The sequence below is a fragment of the Microcebus murinus genome, chromosome 9, assembly GCF_040939455.1.
Source record: "Microcebus murinus isolate Inina chromosome 9, M.murinus_Inina_mat1.0, whole genome shotgun sequence".
Classification (NCBI taxonomy): Eukaryota; Metazoa; Chordata; class Mammalia; order Primates; family Cheirogaleidae; genus Microcebus; species Microcebus murinus.
The window spans coordinates 10,781,613-10,799,301 of NC_134112.1; the positions used below are offsets into that span (position 1 = coordinate 10,781,613).

Here is a 17,689-nt window from a genome sequence, read left to right on the forward strand (position 1 = left end):
CAAAAGTGGCACGTCAACTGAAGACATTACATGATTTTTTTTCATAATGTTACATGATTTCAGACTCAATCATTTTGCCATGAAGAATGTTATTGGGACAAATGGCGAAATCTGAAAGGGGTTTGAGGACTAGACTGTAGTAATGTATCAGTGTTAATTCCCAGACTTTGACGGCTGTACGTGCTCACACACACATACTTGAAGTCTCCAGCACTGACTGACTCCCTTTTACTAAAGATTTCTCTGAAGCACATGATGCTGTTTGATAGCTTTTACGAATAACAGAACTTCTCTCAAAACTGGAGAACCCAACCTTCTTAAACCCCACCGCTGCTTTATCAACTAAGTTTATGGAATATTCTATATCCTTTGTTGTCATTTCAACAATGTTTACAGCATCTACCAGGAGTAAATTTCACCTCAAGACACTACTTTCTCTGATCATCCAGAAGAAGCAATTCCTCATTCATTCAAGTTTGATCATGAGGTCGCAGCAATTCACTTACATCTTCAGGCTCCACTTTTAATTCTAGTTCCTTGTTATTTCCACCACATCTGCAGTAACTTTCCTTGACTTAAGGCTTGAGCCTCTCAAAGTCAATCATGAGGGTTGGAATCAACTTTTTCCAAACTCCTGTTAAAATGTTGATATCCATCAGAGAAATTACTCTTTATGGAAGCTACAGCCTTACAAAGTGTATTTTTTTTTAATTTTTAAATTTGATTATTTTGAGCTGGCAAAGTATATTTCTTAAATACTAAGACTTGAAAGTTGAAATTACCCTTAGATTCATGGGCTACAGAATGGACACCATGTTAGCAGGCATGAAAACAACATTCATCTCCTTGTACATCTCATTAGAGCTCATGAGTGACCAGGTGCACTGCCAAGGAGTAGTAATATTTTGAAAGGAATCTTTTTTCTGAGCAGTAGGTCTCAACAGTGGACTTAAAGTATTCAGTGAACCAGGTTGTAAACAGATGTGCTGTCACCCAGGCTTAGTAGTTCTATTTCTAGGGCACAGGCAGAGTAGATTTAGCATAATTCCAAAGGACCCTAGGATTTGCAGAATGGTCAAATAAGCACTGGCTTCATTTCAAAATTACCAGCTCCAAGAGTCCCTAACAAGACTGTCAGCCTGTCCTTTGAAGCTTTCAAGTCAGGCATTGGCTTCTTGCTAGCTATGAAAGTTATAGATGGCATCTTCTTCCAACAGAAAGCTGTTTTGTCTATATTGGAAGTCTCTTGTTTAGTGTAGACAGCCTCATCAACGATCTTAGCTAGGTCTAATGGATCACTTCCTGCAGCTTCTACATCAGCAATTGTGGCTGCACCTTATACTTTTATGTTATGGAGATGGCTTCTTTCATTAGATCTCATGAACCAACCTCTGCTAGCTTCAGATTTTTCTTCTGCAGCTTCCTCACCTCTCTCAGCCTTCATAGAATTGAAGAGAGTTAGGGCTTTGCTCTGAATTAGACATTGGCTTAAGAGAATGTTGTGGCTAGTTTGATCTTCTATCCAGACCATTAAAACTTTCTCCATATTAGCAAGAAAGCTGTTTCCATTTCTTATCATTTGTGTGTTCCCTGGAGTAGCACTTACATGAGTCTAAAATCATGTAACATTACAAAAAAAAAAAAAAGTAGTTGTTTTTTCTTCAAGAACTTTTCGTTTGTATTCACAACTTGGCTAACTATTTGGTACAAGAGACCTAGCTATTGACTTATCTCAGCTATTGACATGCCTTCCTTACTAAGCTTAATGATTTCTAGCCTTTGATTTCAAGTGGGAGAGATGTGATTCTTCCTCTCACTTAACACTAAGAACCCACAGAAGGGTTATTAATTGGTCTAGTTTCAATATTGTTCTGTCTTAGGAAAGAGGGAGACAGTCCTAGCTAATCAGGAGGCTGGGGTAGGAGGATCGCTGAGCTCAGCAGTTGGAGACTGTGAGTTATGATCACACCACTGCACTCCAGCAGGGCAACAAAGACCCTGTCTGGAAAAAAAAATTTACCATATTAACAATTTTTAAGAGTATGGTTCAGTAGTGTTAATTCACGCTCTTGTGCAACAGATGTCTAGAATTTCATCTTGCAAAACTGAAACCTATACCCAATGAACAACTCCCCATCTCCACCAACTCCAAACCCTAGCAACCCATTCCAATTCTGTTTTTACGAATTTGAACATTTTAGATACCTCATACAAGTGGAATCATACAGGTTTTTTTGTTTTTTTTTTTGAGACAGAGTCTCACTTTGTTGTCCAGGCTAGAGTGAGTGCCGTGGCATCAGCCTAGCTCACAGCAACCTCAAACTCCTGGGCTCAAGCAATCCTACTGCCTCAGCCTCCCGAGTAGCTGGGACTACAGGCATGCACCACCATGCCCAGCTAATTATATATACATAAGTTGGCCAATTAATTTCTTTCTATTTATAGTAGAGATGGGGTCTCACTCTTGCTCAGGCTGGTTTCGAACTTCTGACCTTGAGCAATCCGCCGGCCTCGGCCTCCCAGAGTGCTAGGATTATAGGCGTGAACCACCGCACCTGGCCCCAGTATTTGTTTGTGTGTGTGTGTGTGCCTGGCTTATTGTTTGGACTTTTTTGTTAGTTTTTGAGACAGTCTTGCTCTGTTGCCTGAGCTCGAGTGCCGTGGTGTCAGCCTAGCTCACAGCAACCTCAAACTCCTGGGTCCAAGCAATCCTCCAGCCTGAGCCTCCTGAGTATCTGGGACTACAGGCGCACACCAGGATGCCTGGCTAATTTTTTTCTATTTTTAGTTGACTGGCTAATTGTTTCTATTTTTTTTTTTTTTTTGAGACAGAGTCTCGCTTTGTTGCCCAGGCTAGAGTGAGTGCTGTGGCATCAGCCTAGCTGACAGCAACCTCAAACTCCTGGGCTCAAGCGATCCTTCTGCCTCAGCCTCCCAAGTAGCTGGGACTACAGGCATGCGCCACCATGCCCGGCTAATTTTTTCTCTACATATATTAGTTGGCCAATTAATTTCTTTTTATTTTTATAGTAGAGACAGGGTCTTGCTCTTACTCAGGCTGGTTTTGAACTCCTGATCTTGAGCAATCTGCCCGCCTGGGCCTCCCAGAGTGCGTGAGCCACCGCGCCGGCCTAATTATTTCTATTTTTAGTAGAGATGGGGTCTCCCTCTTGCTTAGGCTGGTCTCGAAATCCTGACTTCAAGTGATCCTTGGTCTCCCAGAGTGCAAGGATTACAGGCCTGAGCCACCACACCGGTCCTTTATTTTTTATTTATTTATTTATTTTTTTGAGACAGAGTCTCACTTTGTTGCCCAGGCTAGAGTGAGTGCCGTGGCGTCAGCCTAGCTCACAGCAACCTCAAACTCCTGGGCTCAAGCAATCCTCCTGCCTCAGCCTCCCCAGTAGCTGGGACTACAGGCATGCGCCACCATGCCTGGCTAATTTTTTGTATATATATATTTTAGTTGTCCAATTAATTTCTTTCTATATTTAGTAGAGATGGGGTCTTGCTCAGGCTGGTTTCAAACTCCTGACCTCGAACAATCTGCCTGCCTCGGCCTCTCAGAGTGCTAGGATTATAGGCATGAGCCACCGCGCCCAGCCTATTTTTTATTTTTTTTAAGAGAAATGTTCTCACTCTGTTGTCCAGACTTGAGTACAGTGACGTGATCATAGCGCATTGTAATCTTGTACTTCTGGGCTCAAGTGATCCTCCTGCCTCAGTCTCCTGAGTAGCTAGTATTACTGGCACATGCCACCATGCCTGGCTAATTTTTTTTTTGAGACAGAATCTCACTTTGTTGCCTGGGCTAGAGTACTGTGGTGTCAGCCTACCTCACAGCAACCTCAAACTCATAGGCTCAAGCAATCCTCTTGCCTCAGCCTCCTGCGTAGCTGGGACTACAGGCATCAGACATCGTGCCCAGCTAATTTTTTCTATTTTTAGTTGTTTGGCTAATTTCTTTCTATTTATAGTAGAGATGGGGTCTTGCTCTTGCTCAGGCTGGTCTCGAACTCCTGAGCTCAAGCAATCCTTCCACCACAGCCTCCCAAAGTACTAGGATTACAGGCGTGAGCCACCACGTCTGGCCTTAAATTTTAAAATATTAAGGAGCTACAAATGTTACATGGTTGAATTAAATAATGCTTAAGTTAGGGCTTTTTATAAGTATCTTCTTTGTGGTTACAACGGGAAGTCCATAAAATATCTCAAAGTTAACACAATCTATTTTTTAAATTAATTAATTAATTTATTTATTTTTTGAGACAGAGTCTCACTTCTGTTACCTGGGCTAGAGCACCATGGTGTCAGCTTAGCTCACAGCAACCTCAAACTCCTGGGCTCAAGCAATCCTTCTGCCTCAGCCTCCCGAGTAGCTGGGACTACAGGCATACGCCACCATGCCCGTCTAATTTAGATATATATACATATTTTTAGTTAGCCAATTAATTTCTTTCTATTTATAGTGGAGACAGGGTCTTGCTCTTGCTCAGGCTGGTCTGGAACTCCTCACCTTGAGCAATCCACCTGCCTCGGCCTCCCAGAGTTCTAGGATTATAGGAGCCCAGCCAACACAATCTATTTTAAACTGATAACGACTTAACTTTAATCACATAGAAAAATTCTACTTCTTTACATATTCAAGCCCTCATTTTGTACTGATGTTACAAATTATATATTTTATATTGTATATTCATTGACATAGACCTATAGTTATTTTTTATGCTTTTGTCTATTAAACTCTATAGTAGGATTAAAAGTGGCTTACACATCAACATTACAATACTACAGAAGTCTATATTTGTCTATATATTTACCTTTACCAGGGAGCAAGATATTTTTGTGTTGCTGTCTAGTGTCCTTTCATTTTAAATGGAAAGACTTTTCTTAGCATTTCCTGTAGGGCAGGTCTAGTGGTGATTAACTCCTTAGGCTTTTGTCTGGGAAAGTCTTACTTTCTCCTTCATTTTTCAAGGACCACTTTGTTGCATGTAACATTTTTGACTGCCATTTTTTTCTCTGAGCACTTTGAATATATCATTCCAATTCCTGCTGGTCTGCCTGGTTTCTGCTGAGAAATCCACTGATAAACTTTTTTTTTTAAAAAAAAAATCATCTTTATTTTTTTGTCTAACTTGTCACGATAATCTTATAGGAGGGTCCCTTTTATGTAATGAGTCATTTTTGCTGCTCTCAAGATTCTGTCTTTGTGACTTTTGACTGTGATTATAAGAGGTCTTAGTGTGGGTCTCTTTAGGCTTACCCTAGTTGGAATTTTTTAAGCTTCTTGAATTTGCATGTCCATTTCCTTCCTCAAATTTGGGAAGTTTTTAGCCATTACTTCTTCAAAAGGCTCTCTTCCCTTTTCTCTCTCCTCCTTCTAGGACTCCCAAATGCATACACTGATCTTCTTTGATGGGTGTCCCATAAGTACCATAGGCTGTCTTCAGTTCCCTTAATCTGTTTTTCTTTTGGTTCTTCTGACTCAATTTTTTTTTTTTTTTTTTTGAGACAGAGTCTAGCTTTGTTGCCCAGGCTAGAATGAATGCCGTGGCGTCAGCCTAGCTCACAGCAACCTCAAACCCCTGGGCTCAAGCAATCCTACTGCCTCAGCCTCCTGAGTAGCTGGGACTACAGGCACGCACCACCATGCCTGGCTAATATTTTCTATATATATTAGTTGGCCAATGAATTTCTTTCTATTTATAGTAGAGATGGGGTCTCGCTCTCGCTCAGGCTGGTTTTGAACTCCTGACCTCGACCAATCCACCCGCCTCGGCCCCTCAGAGTGCTAGGATTTCAGGCGTGAGCCACCGCACCCGGCCCTGACTCAATTTTGAATAACCTGTCTTTAAGTTTGCTGACCTTTTCTTTCTTTCTTTCTTTTTTTTAAGACAGAGTCTCACTCTGTCTTGTTGCCCAGGCTAGAGTGAGTTCCATGGCGTCAGCCTAGCTCACAGCAACCTCAACCTCCTGGGCTCAAGCAATCCTCCTGCCTCAGCCTCCCCAGTAGCTGGGACTACAGGCATGCGCCACCATGCCTGGCTGATTATATATATATATATATATATATATATATATATATATATATATATATGTTAGTTGTCCAATTAATTTCTTTCTATTTTTAGTAGAGACAGGGTCTTGCTCTTGCTCAGGCTGGTTTCAAACTCCTGGCCTTCAGCAATCTGCCGGCCTCATCCTCCCAGAGTGTTAGGATTATAGGTGTGAGCCACTGCACCCGGCCTGCTGACCTTTTCTTCTGCTTGATCAAGTCTACTGCTGGACTCCTCTACTGAATTTTTCCATTCAGTTATTGTATTTTTTTTTTGGTTCATTTTATTTTATTTACTTATTTCTTATTTATTTATTTTATTTCAGCATATTATGGGGGTACAAATGTTTAGGTTACGTATGTTGCCTTTCTTCCCCCTTCCCCCCACCCCCAGAGTCAGAGCTTCAAGCGTGTCCATCCCCCACATGGTGCACATAGAACTCATTATGTATGTATATACCTATGCCCTCCTCCCCCCACTCGTATGCCTGATGCCCGATAAATGTTATTCTTGTATGCCCATGTAGGTGTTGATCAGTGAAACCAATTTACTGGTGAGTACATGTGGTGCTTATTTTTCCATTCTTGGGATACTTCACTTAGTAGAATGGGTTCCAGCTCTATCCAGGAAAATACAAGAGGTGCTATATCACCATTGTTTCTTATAGCTGAATAGTACTCCATGGTATACATATACCACATTTTATTAATCCACTCTGTATTGATGGGCACTTGGGTTGTTTCCCCATCTTTGCAATTGTGAATTGTGCTGCTATAAACATTCGAGTGCAGATGTCTGTTTTCTAGAATGTCTTTTGTTCTTTTGGGTAGATGCTCAGTAATAGGATTGCTGGATCAAATGGTAGATCTACTTGTATCTCTTTATTTTTATTTATTTATTTATTTATTTTTTCCAGTAATTATTTCTTCACTATACTTGTATCTCTTTAAGGTATCTTCATATTGCTTTCCACGGAAGTTGCACTAATTTGCAGTCCCATGTTTGGTTCATTTTAATAGGTTACATCTCTGTTGATACTCTCATTTTGTTCACACATCATTTTCCTGATTTTGCTTAGTTGTCTGTGTTCTTTTTTTCTTTCTTTCTTTTTTTTTTTTTAAGCTGATTGAGCATCTTTTAGACAGTTATTTTGAATTCTTTGTCAGGTAATGTATAGATTTCTACTTCTTTTGGTAGGGCTCATTTCTGGAGATTTTGTTCCTTTCATTGAGCCACGTTCCCATGTTTCTTTGTATGCCTTGCGATCATTTGTGGTGATTTGGACAGTTGAAAAAACAGCTCTTTCTCCTAGGCTTGATGGCCTGGATTAACAAGGGGAAGACCATCACCAATAAGCAGAATCTGGAGGTCTTTCAAACCTTTTCTAGGGATGAGTCTTTTCTGAACTTGTGCGTGTAATTTCCCAGTTAAAGAGATTTGCCCCCCGTTTCTCAAGGGCCTATAATCTCTTGCTTCTGCTCATCTCTGTCTGAAGTTTTGCATTCTCTCTGGTGCTATAACAAACCGCTACACTCACCTTTTTTCAGAGGCCCCAACTTGGCACCCAAAGTATATCATTATTCTGTTCAGTACCTTGAGTCAGGCAAGACAGAGACCAGTCCTTCAGACAGCTCCCTGAAAAACCAGAATGTTGGATGCATGTTCCACTTTTCTCTTTTCCACATGAAGAAGTCAGAAGTTGGAAGTTTTCTCCCAGTCACTCCACACTGTGCTGGGGGGAGGAAGAGGCTATGGCAGGCTACTGCAATAAACCTTCTTACCCACTTTGATGTGGCTTTTCTTGGCTTTGTGCTCACCTGGGGTGCTGCAAGCTCTTAATTGGTTTCTGGAGTTCTCATAAAGGCCATTTGGTCCATATATTGTTGCTAAATTGGTGTCTCCTTGGGGGAAAAAAAGGGCCCGGGCCTTCTTATTCTGCCATCATACTGACCTTGCTCTCAAATTACCTATAACTTTCGCTGTCCAAAATGATATAACATTTAGGTACACCAAATTGAACAAGATTATTACTTTCTGAGCTACACGTAAATACTACAGTTACTTTTTAAATTCACTTTCTTTGGAAGTTAATACTACTAGATGTGAACATTTGGCAATCCAAGCTCCTCAAGGATAAAGGCTACCTTTTTGTATATGAGTACCAAGCATAATATGACTTATTGCTACTTTGTTGACCTTGACCTTATGGCTGAAGTAGTGTTTGTCTGGCTCCTTCAGTGTAAAGTTACTCTCCTCCCAACCCTTTCAATATTGTACTTTTTGGAATAAATTCAATGTATCTAGGGAATTATCTTTTTGAAGAAACTTAGCCTGTTATCTTGTTGAGTGTTCCACCCTCTAGTTTGCTTAATATTTTTATGATGTCATTTAACTTGTTCCTTTATCCCTGTATTTCCTATGAACTGAAAGTTCTGTTTAAATCAATTACATTAAGGTAAACATTTTGCAAGAATACTTCATGGGTACTTGTGATGTCAGCCTGACTCATATTAACAATCATGCAGTTAGAATGTTGATAGCAGAGCTCTTCATCATAAAAGTACAATTTCTTCCCTTTGAAATTAGCAAGAAATATATGGGGCACACTTCAGCATCTTGTACTTTCTCCATGGACATCTGTGCCATGAGAAATAATATAAAAGGCTATGGAACCAAAGTGAAAGTTCCTCAATCCCTTCATTCACTTCTGAATTCATTTATCCATCCGGTCATTAAAGAAACATTACTGAAGGCCCACTAAGTTCCAAGCAGTGTGTAGCTGCTGGGGCAACAGAAGTGAAAGATGGACGATGACCTCCAGGAGCAAAGCCTGGTGTTTTTTTTGTTTTGTTTTTGAGATAGAGTCTCAACTCTGTTGCCCGGGCTAGAGTGCCATGATGTCAGCCTTGCTCACAGCAACCTCAAACTCCTGGGCTCAAGCAATCCTGCCTCAGCCTCCCGAGTAGCTGGGAATACAGGCATGCATCACCATGCCTGGCTAAATTTTTTTATATATTTTTAGTTGGCCAATTAATTTTTTTCTATTTTTAGTAGAGATGGAGTCTCGCTCTTGCTCAGGCTGGTTTCAAACTCCTGACCTTGAGTGATCCACCTGCCTTGGCTTCCCAGAGTGCTAGGATTACAGGCGTGAGCCATTGTGTCTGGCCTGTTAGTTTTGTGCCCTGACACAAATTATTACACTTCTTTGAGCCATGATGTTCTATAAGTAAACTAGAGAAAATACCTACCTCCAAGGGTTTATAGAAGAAGTAATCAAAATAACATATGAAGTAATTAGGATAGTTTCCAAGTTCCTGGAATATACTAAATAGTTTATAAATGGTTGTTCTACTTGATAAACAATAAAAACTACAAAGTATGTATATGTAATCAATCAATTTCTCTGATTTAGATATTTTTCCACTAGCAATATAGGTATAACATGGCTAAAACCAAAATAATGTAATTATACAAGCATAGATGGAAAGTAAAATTTTTATCTTTTCATTAGAGTAAAAGAAGCTCACAAGCCTAGACTAAAAGTTTGCAAATCCCCCACTCATACCTCTGCCCTCCACATACCTCCCTATGTGCGCCTAGAGTGTGGGGGTGGGGGAGATTTGGGGCCCATAGTGCCAGCACAGCCAGGGCACTGTATCTGAAATGCAGTTAAGTTTTAAAGGTGTAAAGATGGAACCACAGAAATCCTGTAGGCAGAACCTCTTAGTGAGAGGTCTGTGCTCCAGACAGATAAAGTGCACTTCACCTTTCTGCTCAGCCAGCTCCCAGAGTTCCCGAGCTGCTGCCGAAGACAGTGTCATGGGGTATTCCACGAGGACATGCTTGCCAGCATTAAGGAACTGCCTTTGGTAACAGAGATAAACACAGGGGAAGAACATTTCAATTAAGCTTCACTAGAATGCCCTGCATGACACAGAACAGGACGTTATGAACGCACCAGTGTCTGTGCGTGAAGTCACACGTGGGGGGAAGAGGCAGGGCCAAAAGACATGGAGGAAGAATCGTGCTGCACATTATTTTCTTTTTCTTTTTTTTCCTTTAGAATTGTTTTATTAAATCATAAATGTACAACAGCTTCTTAACTCTACACATGCACTTAAATTTTTTTTTTTTTTGAGACAGAGTCTAGCTTTGTTGCCCAGGCTAGCGTGCCACGTTGTCAGCCTAGCTCACAGCCAACTCAATCTCCTGGGCTCAAGCAATCCTGCTGCCTCAGCCTCCCAAGTAGCTGAGACTACAGGCATGCGCCACCATGCCCGGCTCATTTTTTCTATGTATATTAGTTGGCCACTTAGTTTCTTTCTATTTATAGTAGAGATGGCATCTCACTCTTGCTCAGGCTGGTTTCGAACTCCTGACCTCGAGCAATCCGCCCGCCTCGGCCTCCCAGAGTGCTAGGATTACAGGCGTGAGCCACTGCGCCCGGCCACACTTAAATTTTTTAAAGGAAAAACGTTATGTCTTATTCCTCCATGATCCTGGCTAATAGCTTTTCAAAACTTTGAGAAAAATCATAAAAAAGGTTTCACATGTCACCTGAAACTTACAAATTTAACATTATCAAAGAAGGAATGCTTCTACACTCTTACAAAGACCACTAGAAAGAAACAAAAATTACAAAGCTAAGAAACTCTCTCAAAGGCATTTTTTTTTTTTACAATCCTTCCTCCACAGTAAGGTAATGTTATTAAATAATCCAATCCATTCACAAAATGGCTCTCTGCATCTGCTCTGGTGTCTTCCCCATATCACTGCATATTTATGCATGACTGAGGTAAGAGTTTCCTTAAGATTGTTATTTCGATAACCTGAAGCTATTCTGTTACCTCTGGGCTCTCACCCTCTCCTCTTTATACAATGAAGCCCACGGCAAATTGGAAGAAGCTCAAGAAGTGAATTTCTTGCCATGCACATTATTTTCTATTGTCCTGTGACAAAATGCCTTTCTAGTTAAGTATTAATGTGATGTCATTCATTCATTTTTTCAAGTAAGTACTACTTACTAGTTACTTTGGAGGAGAAATAAAGGCACATGAACAAATAAATTACCTGTTACCACATGACAGCTATAAACAGACTACAAAACCCCTGGCAGCTAGCTCTGCTTGAAGCAGCCTGAGAAGATGTCACTAAGGACACACGAATTGGGTCTTGGAGCACAAGCAGGTGTTTTCCAGCTGCACTGTGATGATGTATTCCACTTTGAGCAGCATGTGCAGGGGCTCGGGCATGTTGTGGGGCTCTGTCCATGTGCACATCTCCGCATGCATACAGCCCCGTGAGGAGTTGAGGGAGACAAAGTAGTAAAAGTAGCCAGGGCCTGGCTGTGAAGGACCTGTGACGCTGTGCTCAGGACTTTGGATTTTATCCTCCAGAGAGCAGAGTACAAACATTTATAACCCCGGGAGTTACACGATCACTTATTTAAGGAAATACATTCTGGTGCCAGAGAAGGTTAAAGGGACCCAGGGAAAGGCATGTTTATCCACTCTAGGGCTAGACTGATAGAGAGGAGCCCCTACCCCTGGCGGACAGCCTTGCCATAGCAGCTGTAGTTTAGCTCAAGAACCTAGAAGCTGAGATGCAGGGAGGCAGCTGGCAGTTCCCTGCCAGTTGCCAGGTCCCGCGTGGGGCTCCTCCTGCTGGGTTCAGTCCTATCAAACACTTCAAGAGCTCTAGGCTTTGCATTCACAAGGTGGGGAAGGGGGGCACTTCTCTTCCTGCTCTACAAAATGTGTCATTTCCCTCCTCAGTGCTGCCGCTATTTCCTAACTTACTTTTCTCACAGCAAAAACTATAACCAACAATAAGGGATTTTGTTTTTTTTAAACATTTTTGATGCTTCTGAGATTGGTCTAAGAACAGCTATAATTTTCCCCAGATAAGACCCCTTCCTTGCAGGGTTTCAGCTCGCTCAGTCACCCTACAGCCCTGCACTGCTGTGCGAGGCAAGGACTGCCTGGAAAACCCACCTGATGTAGTCCTCATGGCTGGAGCTTTCCGTGCAGATATAGGCGACCTCAACCTCTTGGCTGGAAAGAGCATCTTCCAAAGAAATCTGCTGGACTCCGTCAATGCTCCCGAGCTCTCGTCTATTTCAGAAAAACAGAGAAATGGAACTCAAAAGTAGGCAGAATACTGGCTTAGAATAAATGAGCACCATCCTTCTCTCCTCCTCTCAATAATGTCCTGGTGATCAGCTTTTGGAAATGAAAAAATTAATTTCCTACCTCCCACTTCCAGACTATTTTCCATTGCAGAGTGAGGAAAATAGCCTCCGGGTTGAAGCCAGGGAGCCTGGCCCTGAGCTGCAGCAATCAGAAAGTGCTTGGGAAAGTTTGGCTCCCCAAGGATAATATGCTAGGATTATTCCTACGGCGCCACGCAACCTACACTGCTCAATTTGACCAATACTGACTGTCTGCCTACTGTGCTGGGCACTAGGAATCATGGAGCATGAATTAAAATCCTCACCTTCCAATGAGCTCTGTCTGAAAGAGGGAGGAAGACACACACACACACACACACACACAACACCAACACAAGACTAACAACGTGAGGAATGTGCTGGGAAGTAGGGGGTGGAGACCCAGGGAAGGCAAGGAACACATCTAATTTGGGGCTTCAGAAAAGGCTTCCTGGGGTGGCAGAGCTTAGCACAGGTCATGGGTATATGAGGCGCAACTGTGAGTAATGATGGCAGGGGTGTGACGTGGCCATCTTCCCACGTGACCTGGGTAATGTAGGTGTTTCCACTGTCCCGATCTTGGCAGCCAACTGGCAGAGGACTGAGGCTTAAGGAAAAAGGAGAGGTCCTCCCACTTCAGCCTTGAGTGCAGCTGTGGTGCTTGACCCCAGCTGCATGCAGGGCTGCAGTGGGGTTACAGTGCTGGCGAACATTAATCTTGATCTCCCATTTGTGTGCAGCTCCCTTAGGGGAGCTGAAGGAATCTTACGGGAGGAGAAGATTAGCTAAGGGCAGGTTCCAGCCCTTCTGGGTCTCCCCAGTGCCCAAGCCCCACTTTGAATCCTTAAAGGAGTGGCCGGGTTTTGAGGCAGGCAGGAATAAGGTGGTCCCACAAATTAAAATACGAAAAAACTTCTGCACGGACCATCACAATAGTTATGCACTGTGTAAGTATTTATCTGAGGTCTTAAAAGCGCTAGAAAATAGAGACTTGTCCAACTTGCTCAAGGCCAGGTCTCCGGATTCTGCCCAGTGCCCGCACCTTGTTCATAATTAATGCTGATAAGTGACATCACACAAGGTTCCTGTGGTGAGTGGGGTGTGTGTGTGCATTATGCATGTGTGTGGGGTTGAGGGGAAGAGTTGGGTGTGGGGTGGGGAACAAGGTGATAAACTTGGTTTTGACTGGAAAGAAATGAATCCTTAAAGATTCATTTAGGCTTCAGAATCAAACAGACTTATAACCAAATCCAGTTCTCAGACTTTCCAGCTGTGGGACCTTAGGCAAATCACTTGACCTCTCTGTGTCTCGGCTTTCTGATCTGCACACTGGGCCGATGATGATGCCTAGAATGATGTAGTATACGTAAAGCACAAGGCCACCTCGTGGACGGCTGTTATGATGACTAATGTGAGGATTACCTGGCGTACACCTACAGCCTTCTTCCAGGCCAAAGTCCCCAAGTGCTCACTGTGCCCCTTCTGTAACTGTCAGACCTGTGTTCACTCTCCCAGCCTTTGTCTTTGCAGTCACCCGAGGCTGACCTGCTGCATATCCCAAGGGCAGGCCCAGCACACTCCAGTCCCCAGACCCATCCAATCCTGAGCTCTTGTGGGGCTGACCCTAAGCACAGCTCTCTGGCAGAGAGCTGCCTCTCCCTCCCCTAGGGCTGGAAGATCTCCACGTCCTGGAGCCTAACCCGTCTTACTGGGCTTCCCATGAACCATGAGGCACAAAGCAAGTGCAAGCTACCTGGACACGAAGCCAATCAGGTTCAGGAACGCTGAGGAAGGGTGTGGGTTCTGCAAGTCCCTCATCCGCACGGAGCCAGCTCTGCCAACACCAACCACCACCACGCCAAACTTCCTCTTAGGCTGAAACACAAGAGACCAAGACGGGGTTTGAAAACATTCCAGGCATCTAGTGGAGAAGAGCAAAACAAAGGACAATGCAGGGCCCTGACAAGCAAGGAAAGAAGCCGGCCCAGAACACGCAAGAAGCCGCAGCACTGAGGGTGGGCTGAGACGTTCCCTGAAACGACGGCTCCAAACGAGGGCTCGGAGAGAAGTCAGCTCCATCAAAAGATAGTCCTGAAAGTGCTTCACCGTGTCTTTGTGTTGAAAACCTGAGCACCTATGGAAAAGGTTCCCCCACTGGCTCTCCACTTCTCCCACCACCTCCCCAACGATGAGGAGTCTTCTGTAAGCCACACCCAGCCCAGGGTCTGGTACCTCAGGACGTGCGAATCTGACACTGCTGGGAGTCATTCGCAAGCACGGCTGCCTGGCGAGATGCCAGCACACAAGGGCAAATGGGCAAACCGTGATCGGTCACCTTGCTCAGCTTGGGAACCACACGGTTTAACTCCTCACTGTGGCCTTCTGAGTTCCAACCGGCTTCACTCCCATTCCACTGCGGTGGCTTAAATGTTAGTTCAGCGCACTGCTGGAGGCTGGCCGTGAACAGTATTACAGTGAAAACCAAGTTGACTTTCAGAAGTTATACAGCAACTCGACAGAATCAAAACTGATAGAAATGATCTCTATACATCCCTCAAACCCAGTTCTTCTTGGATGTCTCTGAGCACAGTCACTTCCCCCAATTCTGCCCCTCTCCGTGTCCACTGACGTCTTCCAATGTTTGGGATTTTCCAGATGCTTTTCTATTACTGATGTTTCATTTAATTCCACTGTGGTCAGAGAGCATTCTTTAAATGATCTGAATCTGTGTAAATTTACTGAGACGTGTTTTATGATCCAGAACATGGTCTACCTTGGTAAACGTTCTGGGCACACTTGGAAAAAGCGTGTGTCCTACCGTTGGGTGGAGTGTTCCACAGGTCTGTTAGGGCAAGTCAGTTGATAGCGTTGTTCAGGCCCTCTGCATCCTCACGGACTTTCTGTCTACTTCTTCTAGTAATTATCGAGGGGCAATAAAATCTCTTGAATGTAATTGTAGATTTGTGTACTTCTCCCTGCAGTTGTATCAGTTTTGACCCATGTATTTGAAACTCTGTTATTGGGTACATGCATGTTTAGGACAGTTATGTCTTCTTGATTAATTGACCCCATATCATTCTAAAATGACCATTTTTATTCCTGATAATAGTCTTCACCCTGTAATTTATTTTGTCTGACATTAACAACCCATTCCCAATTTCCACTGATCAGAGTTAGCATAGTACATTTTCCCATTCTTTTTAAGGCTTTTATATTTATATATATATGTTTTTTACTTATCACAGTCTACCCTAAAGTAATATTGCACCATTTCGCATACAAGAGCCTGACAACAATATGCTTCCATGTCCTCTCTCCCCGACCTTGTACTGTTGTTGCACAACTGACTTCGACATTTGTTCTAAACCCCAAAGGTACCAGTCAGGGTTCAGTCTGGAAAAGAGAAACCATTCTATGTATTCTAAGTATGAAGAGTTTCAGTACAGGGAATTAGAGGCTTATGTAACCACTGGGGAGCTAAAGCCAGAGAAGCCATCACTGGCCATCTCCCTGCAGGCCTGAAGCGAGACTCTCCAGAGCCTGCCTGGCAGCCCGGTGTCTGAAAGTGTCTGCAGCCTCTCAGCCTGCGGCCGGGTACAGTGACTCACGGAGCTTGACTGCTGCTGCTGTAACCCACACGCTGGCCTCGGCCCACACATCTGGCGGAACCGTCCCCTGTGAGTAACAGTCTTTCTTCAGCCTTCCATGTCTCCCAGGAGTGCTTCCACCTGGCAGACGTCACATATAAAAGGGGTCTCTGGGAAACGTAGTTCCAGGCTTCTCTTCTGGGAGGCAGGAAAGAGCACAGGCAGGAGTGGCCGTGATGCCCAGCTGACCACAGGCAACGTCACCCAGTCAGTCCCTTTCGGGGTACAAGTCTAGTTTTTTTAGTTTTTTGACAGTGTCATTACCAAAAAGCAGTAAGATTAGCCTCTGGAGAAATCTGTATAGCCAAAACACATATCTTTGATCAAATATTTGGTTCCCTTTTAACCAAGAAAAGGAGACCAGCAATTCCCTTGTTAGGTTAACTATGCATTCCTGAGACTAACTACTGAATTACTACATTCCAGATAACAACCAGGGTTAGCTTTTACTAGCTTCAAAAAAACTTCAAGGTAAAGAAACAGCTCCATTATCTATAAATAAGCCCAAATGCTTTTTCATTTCATTGGTTAATGATATACACAAATCTGTATACAAAATCAGGCTTGCATAGTGCATAGTATGTCGGATTGAATTATGAACTGCTTTAGGGTTTGGTTTAGATATTGTTCCCTTGCAAAACAGACACACAGGGACAAGACATGGGAGAAAACACTGGTATCTTAACAGTTGAGTTCCTTTTAGGGAAAGATCTTTATTTTGGAGAAAAATTACTTTCTTTCTTTGTGAGCCTCTTCAAGGTATGTTCTGAAAGGTATGTATGCAAATCAGAGATGGCTGGACTGCTCTGCAGTGGCAGCTAAAATTTTAGGGGTAGGAACCAGCAAGAGGCAGAGAAAGGGGAAGACAGCAGGAGGGAAAGTGCGTGCACATTACAAGGAGGCTGAAGTCTGCAAAGAGAGAAGCCTGCAAGCAATGTCCAGAGGAAGAGGGGGCAAGGGACTTCTAGAAAACAGGATGTCTAAAATTCATCTTTAGACCGGCATGGTGGCTCACGCCTGTAATCCTAGCACTCTGGAAGGCTGAGGTAGGATGACTGCTTGAGGTCAGGAGTTCAAGACCAGCCTGAGCAAGAGCAAGACCCTGTCTCTACTAAAAACAGAAAAAATTAGCCAGACTGTTGGCACACATCTACAGTCCCAGGTACTCGGGAGGCTGAGGCAGGAGGATTGCTTGAGCCCAGGAGCCGGAGGTTGCTGTGAGCTAGGCTGACGCAAATACACTGTAGCCTGGGTGACAGAGCCAGACTCTGTCTTAAGAAAAATAAAATTCCATCTTCAGTTTTCTGCTGTGCTTTGCTATCTTGAACCTTTCGTAAAACGTCACCATATACAGCTAGGTAGAGGTGGTATCTAAGGAACAATGGGCTAGGAGCAGTTCTGAGACAGCAGAAAAGGGACACACATAAGGCAGAGCCAAGTGACTCACAAGCTCATCCAGGACCGATCACAGCCACACAGTGAGCCTGCTGGCCCACCCCTGGACTCAGAGAAGCTGGTGTGGGCAGCTGAAACTCCTGAAAATGGAGTTTGCAGAAACTTAGGATTAAGGGACCACGCTCTGCCAACTTAGAAAAGTAAGTTTTTTGAGGTGAAGAGGGCAGAAGAAAATGTCAAATCACAGTAGAGGAACTTCAAGGTGTGAGGCGTGAGGGCAAGTGCGGACCACACTCAAGGAGGGTGGGAGAGCGCACACCCTCAGGAAGAACAAGCCGTACTGTTCATCACTGTTTGCGAGGATCAAAAAATTGGCACGC

General features: G+C 43.5%; 1 protein-coding gene and 1 long non-coding RNA gene across 4 annotated transcripts in view; both read right to left on the reverse strand.

Moving 5' to 3' along the window:
- BLVRA (biliverdin reductase A) overlaps window positions 1-17,689 on the reverse strand; it is a 44,255-nt gene that overhangs the window by 9,762 nt on the left and 16,804 nt on the right. For all 3 annotated transcript variants that reach the window (XM_012741546.3, XM_076006281.1, XM_012741547.2), the window contains 3 exons: window positions 14,021-14,142; window positions 12,053-12,172; window positions 9,826-9,923 (listed from right to left, as the gene is read on the reverse strand). In XM_012741546.3, coding sequence (XP_012597000.1) covers window positions 9,826-9,923; window positions 12,053-12,172; window positions 14,021-14,142 — 340 coding nt within the window. The remainder of the gene's footprint in view (window positions 1-9,825; window positions 9,924-12,052; window positions 12,173-14,020; window positions 14,143-17,689) is intronic.
- Window positions 7,147-9,819, reverse strand: LOC109731261 (uncharacterized). The gene is made up of 2 exons (XR_002224858.2): window positions 7,653-9,819; window positions 7,147-7,381 (listed from the first exon to the last, which is right to left on the reverse strand). It is a non-coding gene; the product is annotated as an uncharacterized LOC109731261 (long non-coding RNA).